Source organism: Scylla paramamosain, chromosome 4 (genome assembly GCF_035594125.1).
Source record: "Scylla paramamosain isolate STU-SP2022 chromosome 4, ASM3559412v1, whole genome shotgun sequence".
NCBI lineage: Eukaryota > Metazoa > Arthropoda > Malacostraca > Decapoda > Portunidae > Scylla > Scylla paramamosain.
In genome coordinates, this window is record NC_087154.1 from 12,960,745 (window position 1) to 12,972,843 (window position 12,099).

General features: G+C 38.1%; 1 protein-coding gene across 3 annotated transcripts in view; it reads right to left on the reverse strand.

The window, feature by feature from the left end:
- The window catches only part of LOC135099748 (inactive hydroxysteroid dehydrogenase-like protein 1), a 145,431-nt gene that overhangs the window by 45,314 nt on the left and 88,018 nt on the right, over positions 1-12,099 (reverse strand). For all 3 annotated transcript variants that reach the window (XM_064002254.1, XM_064002253.1, XM_064002255.1), the window contains exon 4: positions 10,818-10,928. In XM_064002254.1, coding sequence (XP_063858324.1) covers positions 10,818-10,928 — 111 coding nt within the window. The remainder of the gene's footprint in view (positions 1-10,817; positions 10,929-12,099) is intronic.

The window sequence follows — 12,099 nt, forward strand, 5'->3', positions numbered from 1 at the left end:
GTATGTTATTGGGATTTGTTGTATTCTTTCATGGTGAAACAGTGTACATTGGGGGACATTATTGGGAGATAGGGTGGTGATTTGTACGCTTGGTTGGCAGGAGTTTGGTCTTGGCAGTGTGCTGTGGGACGTCAGTGAGGTGGCACCGTAGCAGATACTATGAACTAAGGAGGCTGCAGTGAGGAACTTGCTGTCCCTGGCTGCTATGGTGTTAGTACCGCCGTGCATGGAGGAAGAGCTGCAGTACTTCAGGGTAGTGGTAGTGGCGTACCTTCAGCGCGTTGGGTCGGTGTGCGGTTGGGCCTATAGGGTGTGAGGGTCCTGGGGGTACTGGTTAGGGTGGGACAGTGTCAGTGGCATATAACATTTCTTGTGTTGGTGCGTGAAGTGTTTATTTCTCCTGTTTATTTGTATGTGGATTTACCCATTTTCTCATGGGATCAGGTATTTTGGAGTGCCAGCAGTGTGGCCTCTAAGAGTGTTAAGCACTCATATTTTATTTGTGCTTTCTTTATTATGTACTCATTTGTGTTTTCTTTATTATGTACTCAACCATTAAATTTTTAAATTGTGGCCCGGGTTTCTGTGAACCTAAGCAGGAGGTTTAAATTAATCAGTGGGTTCTTGTGGTGAGTGCTTGGTGAGCCTAATTAAGGTAGGTTAACTGTGCCCTAGTTTTGCACTCATTACATATATATATATATATATATATATATATATATATATATATATATATATATATATATATATATATATATATATATATATGCACGAGGGAACTTAAGAAAAGTTCATGGAAAAAATCCATAGCTAAAAATTATATGGAAAGATTTTGATTTCAATGCACCTAAACATTCTTGTATCGTGTTATAACATGTTCAAACATAAACCCTTAAATGCAGGTAATAATGCATTGCTGCCAGTTGGAAGGCAGGCACCATTCAAGCAGCATGGAACCCACCAAAATTGAGACCAGAACAAACATTAAATTCATAGTGAAACTCGGTTGGGAGAATAGGCAAATCAATGACGCTCTGAAACAAGTTTATGATGACAATGCCCCAAAGAAATCAACAACCTACAAATGGATAAGTTGGTTTAGAAGTGGAAGAAACGAAATTGAAGATGAGCCACGCAGTGGCAGGCCATCAATGTCAGCTTGTGAGAAAAACATTGCTGTTTGCGACATGATGGAAAAGGATAGACGAATAACCACTGAATCAGTAGAAGACTCACTCAACATCTCTATGGGTTCTGCACACACAATTCTGGTGGAGAGTTTGGGGCTAAGCAAGCTTTCCACTCGATGGGTCCCTAGGTTGTTGCACCCAGATCAGCAGCAAACAAGGGCAGATCTTTCAATGGAAATTTTAAACAAGCTGGATGAGGACTTGGAAGTTTTTCTGCAGAGAATTGTGACAGGGGATGAAACACAGGTCTACCAGTATGATCCTGAGGACAAAATTCAATCAAAGCAGTGGCTGCCCCAGGGTGGAAATGCAGTAGTCAAAGCAAGATCTGAGCGTTCAAGAGGAAAGGTCACGACCACTGTTTTCTGGGATGCAGAGGGGATTTTGCTGGTTGACTTCCTTGAAAACAAGAAAACAATTACATCTGCTTATTATGAATGCATTTTGAGAAAAGTGTCCAAAAAAATCTCAGAAAAACCCTCTGGTAAGCTGCATCAACGTGTCCTCTTCCACCATGACAATGCACCCGCTCACAGCAGTCAACAGACAAGAGCTGCGCTATGTGAATTTTGATGGGAAATCATCCGACATCCCTCTTACAGCCCAAATGTAGCCCCATCCGACTTCTTTTTGTTTCCAAACGTAAAAAAATCATTGAAAGGTACCAATTTTCCATCAGTTGAAGATGTAAAAAGAACTGATCTGACATGGTTCAGATCACATGACCCACAGTTTTACTAAGAGGGACTTAAAGGTTAGTATCAATGTTTCCAGAAGTGTTTTGACCTTAATGGAGCAAATGTTGAAAAATAAACATCATAACTGACACCTTTTTTTCATAGTCCTTTTTCCACGAACTTTTTGAAGCCCCCTTGTGTGTGTGTGTGTGTGTGTGTGTGTGTGTGTGTGTGTGTGTGTGTGTGTGTGTGTGTGTGTGTGTGTGTGTGTGTGTGTGTGTGTGTGTGTGTGTGTGTATATATATATACTGCTTAAGTGTAAGCATGACACGCTTCCTCTTTTCTACAACTTTAGGCATGATGAAGGCGTCAGGTGATAAACAGTGCACACGAGGGACTGAGTCACTGAGTAAACACAGTACAGTGGGCTGTGGGTGGCGCGAAGCAGTGCGCTCTGGTGGCGAGGGGACAAAATATGCCTCGCGCAGGAATTTTAATTGATTTTATGAGTACACATTGTTTTTTTATTGATTTTAAGGCTCGGGGAAAAATGTGCCGGATACTTGAAGCTGCCGGATACTCGAATGCTGGATGAAAGGGATTTTACTGTATACAGTAAACACCCAGTTTATCATGGTTCAGTTATCACTGGTTCACTTTTTCACTTTTTTTTTTTCACTGGAACCTAATTATTTTAACAATGTGAGAAATCCCACTTTATTGCTGATGCTGATGCTGGTTGGTTGGCTGTGTAAGCGGTAATTTTCATTGCCACTCTCGCACTGTGGGTTGGTGTACTTGGGTTGGCGGCAGTTTGTCATGTTTGTGTGAGTGCCAGTGGCAGCTCTTAGCTAAAATTAGTGGGGGTACTACTTCAGAAAATTTTTAGCCATTGTTTTGATATTGTGTAAAAGGAAACAAACATATAAAAAGAAAATTTATAGATAAACTTGATAAAATCCTAAACAGAATAAAATCAAACATTCTTTACTTACTAATAGCCTAAATTGTTATAGTTCAAACTTGATCCATTCATTTAAAAACAAAATCCAAAAAAGAAACACTACCTTCCACTAGCACACCAGGGTCAGCACTGCATGAGCCACAGTGCTCTCTCTCTCTAGCATGCAGCTTCCTATCTAGGACATGTGAGCATACACACAACAGCCAAACACTGTGTCGCTGGAACTGTGAAGCGCACAGTTCTATACAAGGATTTTTGTATTTTTTCATAAACTAGGGGATGGCTACTGACATTAAGCTAAGGATTATATAATAAATAATTATAAAGAAAGAATTAAAGAAAAAAAGTACTCACTATATTGAATGTTATCAATAATATTGAGTGGAAATAGGGGTGCTGCAGTTCCGCAGTGCCTATATACGAGCCACCACTGGTGAGTGCTGTACATTGCTGTTATTGTTGGGTAGCGGTTGGGTTGGACAATTGTGCAAAAGCAGGTTTTTGTCATCAGTCGACGAGTGTGGGCTGTTATCCTTGTAGTGATGGTCTGGTGTATTATGTAAGTGTTATACAAACATTTTGGTTATTGTTGGGTTGGTGGTGTTGATTGTTGTGTTGTGCACATAGTGCATGTTCCTAATTCACTGAGTTGGTGGTTAATCACCATTACTGCCACAAGGATGTGAGTGGTTTAATTAGCAGTTTCTTTTTTTTTTTTTTTCTTGAACCAGTCAACATATCAGATTTTAGTACTTCACAGGTGCCTTTGAAACATAACCCTGTGATGAACTGGGGGTTCATTGAGTGTGTGTGTGTGTGTGTGTGTGTGTGTGTGTGTATTTACCTAGTTTACCTAGTTGTGTTTTACAGGAAAAGAGCTATGCTCGTGCTGTCCTGTCTCCATATTTATAAGCATCCAGCTTAACTCTAAATCCATGAATATTTTTTGCTTGTACCACTGTTTCATCTAAGTTGTTCCATATTTCTATGCTTCTATTTGGGAAGCCATATTTCTTGACATCTCTTCTACTTGCTGTTTTCTTCAATTTCACTCCATGTCCTCTTGTGTCCCAAACAAACAAGTCTTCTTTATCAACTTGATCCTTACCCTTTAAAGCTCTGAATATAGCAATCAGGTCTCCTCTTTCTCTTCTCTCTTGTAATGATGGAAGCTTCAATCTCCTTAATCTTTCTTCATAGGTTAAATCTCTCAAACTTGGTACCAATTTGGTTGCAGCTCTTTGGATCCTTTCTATTTTACTTATTTTCTTTATATTATGGGGTGACCAAACAATTGTGGCATATTCCAGTTTTGGTCGAATCACATATTCCATCAACTTTTTCATCATTTCTTCATCCATATAAGGAAATGCCCCTTTCATCTTTCTTAGTAAATCAAAAGTTTCCTCAACTATTTTATTTACATGTTTTACTGGTGATAAATTATCACTTATTGTAATTCCCAAGTTTTGGTTTTCTTAATTTCCACTTCTCCCATAGTGTAGGAACTTGTCAATCTTCTTTTGCTTTTTCCTAATTCCATCACCTTGCATTTCTTTGCATTGAATTCCATTTCCCATTTCTTACTCCATTTATATATCTTATTTAGATCTTTCTTTCACAATCTATATTGTTTTCCACTCTTTTCAATAATTTTGCATTGTCTGAAAACAGACTTATATAACTGTCAACCTCATCCACCATATCATTGACATGCACCAGAAACATTACAGGGGCTAAGACTGTCCCCTGTGGTACTCACTTGTAACTCTACACCATTTGGATTTTTCTCCCTTCATTACAGTTCTCATTTCTCTAACCCTCAAGAAGTCTGTAATCCAATTCAGTGTGTTTCCTTGCAAACCCCCTATATTTTGAATTTTCCATAGCAGTCTCTGGTGTGGTACCTTATCAAATGCTTTTTTTAGGACAGACTTTTTTTAGGAAGACAGCTAGAGATGCAACATTGTGGCGGTGAGAGAGGCTGAAGACAGTCAGTTAGAGGAGCGGAGTTGATGAGACGAAAAGCTTTTGATTCCACCCTGTCTAGAAGAGCAGTATGAGTGGAACCCCCCCAGACATGTGAAGCATACTCCAGGATGGATAAGGCCCTTGTACATAGTTAGCAGCTGGGGGGTGAGAAAAACTGGCGGAGACGTCTCAGAACGCCTAACTTCATAGAAGCTGTTTTAGCTAGAGATGAGATGTGAAGTTTCCAGTTCAGATTATAAGTAAAGGACAGACTGAGGATGTTCAGTGTAGAAGAGGGGGACAGTAGAGTGTCATTGAAGAAGAGAGGATAGTTGTCTGGAAGGTTGTGTCGAGTTGATAGATGGAGGAATTGAGTTTTTGAGGCATTGAACAATACAGTAAAATCCCTCTTATCCGGCATCAATGGGACCGCCAACATGCCGGACACTTGAATATTGCTGGATACTTGAATAGAAGTGAAATTATGTCCACAATCACCACCCTACACTCACGGATCTTACCATAACAAAGATCAGCTGATCTTAATCAGCAGCTGATCTGATCAGCTGCTTAAGTGTAAGCACAACATGCTTCCTCTTTTCTACAACTTTAGGCATGATGAAGGCGTCAGGCGATAAACAATGCACACGCAGGACTGAGTCACTGAGTAAACACAGTGCAGTGGGCCGCGGGTGGCGCAAAGCAGTGTGCTCTGGTGGTGAGGGGACAAAGTATGCCTCGCGCAGGAATTTTAATTGATTTTATGAGTACACATTGATTTTTTATTAATTTTAGGGCTCAGGGAAAAATGTGCCGGATACTTGAAGCTGCCAGATACTTGAATACCGGATGAGAGGGATTTTACTGTACCAAGTTTGCTCTGCCCCAATCAGAAATTTTAGAAAGATCAGAAGTCAAGCGTTCTGTGGCTTCCCTGCTTGAAATGTTTACCTCCTGAAGGGTTGGATGTCTATGAAAAGACGTGGAAAAGTGCAGGGTGGTATCATCAGAGTAGGAGTGGATAGGACAAGAAGTTTGGTTTAGAAATGTTGTTCACAACATTCCTTAAGTATCCAATTGGACACTCCATCTGGTCCTTGAGCCTTATTTACACCCAAATCTTTCATAATCTTTTTAATTTCACTTATGTCCACCTGTATTTCTCTCATCACATTGTCTCTGTGCCATGCTCTTTCTCCTTCAAGTCTGTTTTCTTTGGTAAATACTGACTGGAAGCACTTGTTCATTAATTCCGCTTGTAACTGTGTATCTTCATATGTAATTTCATCTTTCGTTAATTTATCTATTGTTTGCCTGTTTTTCATCTTCCCATTCACATATCTGAAGAATAAATTCAGCTCATCTTTGCATTTGTTAACTTTATCTTTCTCATAATTCCCTTCTTCATCTCTCGGGATTCTGATAAATTAATTTCTTGCCTTCTTGAAATCTTCCCATTTCTCACTTCCTCCTTTTTTTCTCCATCTATTCCATGCTGCTTCTTTTTCTTTTCTTGCTGTTATACATCTCATATTAAACCAGTCTTTTTTCTTTTTTACTTCCTTTGTTTTGATCTTTGGTACATATCTACTGACCCCTTCATTATAAATTTCCATGAATATGTCTCACTTTTCCTGTGTACTGCTTGGCGTGAACAGTTGTTTCCATTTAGCCTCAGCAAAATATTCCCTCAACCTGATAAAATCTGCTTTCCTGTAATTATATCTTCCATTCTTGTAAATTTCATTCCTATTTTCCATTGGACCACTGCCTATACTGAATTCAATTAACAGATGGTCACTTTTACCTAGTGGGCACTGATAATTTATTCCTTCAGTGATCTCCATTTCCTTTATAAACACCAAGTCTAGCCTTGATGTCTCTTCATTACCCCCAAATCTTGTATTTTCTCCAATCCATTGGGTCATAGTATTTGTCATTATTAAATTTAGAAGCATATATCCCCATGACTCTTCTCCCCCATCTGTGGTCCACTCTTCCCAGCATACCTCCTTGCAATTAAAGTCACCCATAAGTGTTATATTATTACTCTCTGCCAGTATTCTCTCCAAACAGTTATTAGTATCTCTTAACAATAATTTATAATCCTCTTGTGTCCATGCATTTATTTTGCATTTGTCCATGCATTTGTATTTTGGGATACATAAGCCACTGCAAAATCTCTTCTTCCTTCTCCTTTCCTTTTTGTTTGAATTCTAATTACTTCCGCCATTCCTTCTCCTATTTCAACCTCTTCCACTGTTATACTCTTCTTTGTAAGTAACATGACTCCTCCCCCTTTCTTATTATTTCTATGTTTTGTCCACACATTACAATTACTATTACCAATTCTTATATTTTCTGTTGTCTCATTTAGTTTAACTTCAGTAATACCCATGATGTTGGGCTGCTTTATCTTAATATAATTATTCAATCCTCGCAATGTTGATATTAAACCATTTATATTTGTATATGCCACTGTCTACTTTTTATTTTTCCATACATTATTTACATTTTCTATTCTTTTCGTTCCTGAGCCTCTCGTCTTTTACCTTCCAATAAAACTTTTTTCTCTTCCTCTGTTCTGTTCTTGTTTTTTGCCTTTGGTTCTTTTATTAGATCACTTACCTTGAGTCTCTCCTCCTCATTCATGTCCCTCTTTATCTAAACTTTCCTGTATTGCTCTGTCTTGTCCAGTTTCCATGCATTCGATATCACTTCCATGGCTGTTGTTTGTGCCCTAAATTTTACTTTCAGTGGTCGTTCTCCTCCTTCTATATACTTCCCCAATCTATGTATTTCCTCAATTTCACTTATCCAGTCCTCCCCTTCTCTCTGTATATTTTTTACAATGTCCTCTGTTACCTTTTTTTGTTCTCTTTCCCTCTTGTATCTTACTGGCTCTGTTTTCTCTTTTAATCCATATATAATAATACATTTCTTTTTGTCCACTGTGTCCCTTACCATCGATTCCTTCTGTTTGATCACTTTCACAATTTCCTTACTTAAATTTGTCTTTTCCTTCTTTTGTGCTTCTATGATTTCTGTAAAGTTAACTTTTTCTTCCTCTTTTTCCCTTCCTCCAGAATTGATGTTCACTTTTCATCCCTATCACTTCATTTTCCTGTTTTTTAACAATATCATTGTTTTCCTTCAATTTTGTTTTTAGATCAGCACATAGTGTTTTCAATTCTTTGTTATCCTCTTCCAGGTAATGTTTTTTTTCTAATTTTTTCACTCTTTCAATGAGGTCACTGATCATCCCTTCCATCAAAACCACTTTCCTTCCTTGCATTTTATCATTTAATTCATTATCTTCCTCAAATCCTGGTAATGGTGACCCTGTTGGCAACACTCAGCTCCCACCTATGGCATCTGCCTTGCTGGAGCTTTTACTCATTTTATTACCTCTGTTATGACTTAAATTTTTCCATTATTTATTTATTTCTGGAGACAGGACAACACTACTTGAGCACAGCTCCTACCTGGGAACACATTCTAGGCTCCTAGTGGTGGCCGTGGTCAAACAAAATCTTACTCTGCTGGAGCTTGGATAGCTGCTTGTTTACTCGACGACGTGTGTGCGTGTGTATTTACCTACCTAGTTGTATTTACCTAGTTGTACTTTATGGGAAAAGAGCTATGCTCGTGCTGTCCCATCTCAATATCTTTTAATATCCAACTTAGCCTTGAATCCATGTATACTTTCTGCATTTACTATCTCCTCATCCAGACTGTTCCATACATCAATACTTCTATATGGGAAACTATACCTTTTGACATCTCTTCTACAAGCACTCCTCTTCGGCCTCTTTCCATGTCCTCTAGTGTCCCGTGTATCCCAAACCATTAAGTCGCTCCAGTCCACCTACTCTACTCCCTCATATGCTTTATATATTGCAATCAAGTCTCCCCTTTCTCTCCTCTTTTCCAATGTTGGTAGATGTATCTTTGCCAGTCTCTCTTCATATGACAAGTCCCTGATATTTGGTACCATCTTCGTAGCTGCTCTCTGAACTCTCTCCAACTTCCTTATATCCTTTTTCTTGTATGGCGACCACACTGCTACTGCATATTCTAGTCTAGGTCTTATCAGCGACACGATCATCTTCCTGACCATCCCTTCATCCATAAATGCAAAGGCCTGCCTTATTCTTCTCAACAAGTTATAGGTTTCTCCTGTAATTTTGCTAATGTGTCTCTCCGGGGTCAGGTTCCCAGTCACTGTAACACCGAGATCCTTTTCCTCTTCTGCTTCACTCAACCTTACACCATTCAACACATAATTTCCTTTTACTCTTCTTGTACTTTTTTCCAAATTCTATTCCTTTACACTTCTTTAAATTAAATTCCATTTTCCATCTATAACTCTACTCTGATATCTTATTCAGGTCTTGTAATATTCCACAGTCCTCTGCACTCTCAATTTTCTTCAGCAACTTTGCATCATCCGCAAAAAAGGCTCATGTAGCTGTTCACACTTTCTGTCATATCATTTATATAAATTGCAAACATGACTGGTGCAAGTACTGAGCCTTGGGGTACTCCACTTATGACTTCCCTCCATGATGATTTTTTATCTCTGTTTGTCAAGAAATTTTCCATCCATTTCAACAGGCGCCCCCTTAGCCCACCATTATGCTTCAACTTACACAACAATTTCCTGTGTGGCACTTTATCGAAGGCCTTCTTCAGGTCTAAATAAACACAATCTGCCCATCCATCTCTTTCTTGCATTATATCCACCAGTCTAGATTAAAAACTCAGTAAGTTAATAACACACGATTTCCCTCTCCTAAATCCAAATTGTTGCTTTATTATCACTTTATTTCCTTCTAGGTACTGTGGTACAGCGGGTGTGTGTGTGTGTGTGTGTGTGTGTGTGTGTGTGAGGACAAATATTTCATACCTTAATGATCTGACTGAACAAGGAGGGAGAAGCAGGTCTCTCTCTCTCTCTCTCTCTCTCTCTCTCTCTCTCTCTCTCTCTCTCTCTCTCTCTCTCTCTCTCTCTCTCTCTCTCTCTTATTCCCATAAAATGTGATGATTTGAAATACTATAACTTGTCATTCAACTACCAACATTCCAAGGTTAAGTTATTTTTTCATTAAATGCAAGAGTTTGCTGCCCTATATAGTAAACAAGGTATACTATAAAATACTAATTTTCTGCCAAGAAATCAGAGGTTGACCTATACTTGAGACTGACCTATACTCAAGAAAATATGGTAATTATATATAGAAACTGACGCTATAGGCCAGGAAACCAATCTTGCAAAGTATTCTCAAAATATGTTTTTAAACTTTGAAAGCTATCTGATCAGCCACTTATACGTCAGTTTTAATGAAAAACAAATACCATGAGAAAGTAGACTGTCAGTTTTTAATCTAACAGAAATATTTTCAAGTTTTATGAAATAAAAAATTTCCATATTTTTTTCTGGAAATTCTAAAGAAAAAAGTTACTGTACCTTTGAAAAAGAATTCACCCTTGACAAATGAAGCAAAATAAAAGAAAAGCCAGTTATGCCAAATATCAAAGAATGGCCTTTCCCACACATGAATTATGTGTCCTTACAATAGAAATTGTAGGCGATAGATCTAAAAATACCATTCTGAAGGAGGTGGGAGACAGTCATTAAAATGGGTGTATGGAGGGACTTTCTGACCACAGCACATATTTATATACTTAATTTAACTTCCCACAAAAAATATCATGGCAAAAAAATGGATAATAATGATTACAAAAAACAGACAGCCCCTTAATTTTTTCTTTCTTTTAAGCAGCATCACTGGGCATCATCATCATGAGTCCCATGTCACTACAACAGCTTTCACATTACCCAAGAATTTAGTGATACATCAGAGCACATGGTGAAGTGCAGTATGTTTTACATCTCTTATGCTTACTGTAGTCAATTTGACCCTCCCCTCACCAAATTATATTTCTGACCACACCTCTGCCTGCACGGCATATATTTACTACAGCTTATAAGGAATTTTTTTTTCAACTTACCCAAAATCCCAATTTCCTTGCCAGCAAACCTCCGTCTGATGTAATCACAGTTGAGTTCACCAATACATATGCTGACATCCATAACTTCCACTTGTACATTGTATTTGTTTCCTGCCAATTAAAAATTTGCATATTTTATACAACACCCAGTATAAGGATAAAATATACAATTAATCCATTAGTTAAATAGAAAACTTTATATATCATAGTTTATACATTATTTTTTCTAAGAAATTAATAAGTAAAGGTTCCCTGATAAAAAAGTATAAGCACTGTACTAGTGTAAGGAAATATTATAAGACAATGACTATGATTTATGGGAAATGACACAGATATGTTAGTGCTACTGGTGTGAGAGATACCAGGTACAAACATATACCACCTACACCATTATACAGTATACATGGCAACTCTACCATTACTGTGAAGCAAACAAGCTTGCCAATGTTACCAACTGACCCAAAGACAATGCATTTCATCTGAACCTGGGGTGTTGATACTTTTTTATGAGTGGTAGCAGCGTTAAAGTGAAAAATGGCTGTGAGCACTGATCTTGAACTAAATCTTCACTATAATCATCAACTAAGATAATACAGGAAGGTTTTAAGGATATGAGCAGTTAAGATTCATACTTCCATAGAAAAACACATGTTAAAATAGTGGTTCCCATAACATCTTCAAACATAATTTTTCACTAAAATATATGATGCCAAAATCAACAAACTAATGTGTAGCACATATAATATAGAATTGCTGAGAAGATGTCTAAAGGAGAATGTAGAATATAACATAACTAGACAGATGCAGTGAGAATTCTGTTGCTGTCTGCCACAATAGCCCTTGCTTAGACTGCATAACATGTCTTAAATGACCATAATATAATCATCCAGTTAAATCCTCAGGGTTGATATGACTGAGCAATGCACCGGGATGAATGTCATCAGGGGTTATACATCTCTATTATTCCTTTGTTTGAAAAACAGGTGGGTGTATAGCAATGACAACTCTCTTCCACTTGCCACAATACCCACATTTTTTATTTTTTTATTTTATGTAAAAGGAATAAGAGGGATACTAGCCAGCAGCAACAAAAATGAGAGAGAGAGAGAGAGAGAGAGAGAGAGAGAGAGAGAGAGAGAGAGAGAGAGAGAGAGAGAGAGAGAGAGAGAGAGAGAGAGAGAGAGAGAGAGAGAGAGAGAGAGAGAGAGAGAGAGAGAAAGCCCACTGGGGTGCTAGTCCCTAAATAGTGATCAAAAATGATAAGAAATTGGATAATAAAAGT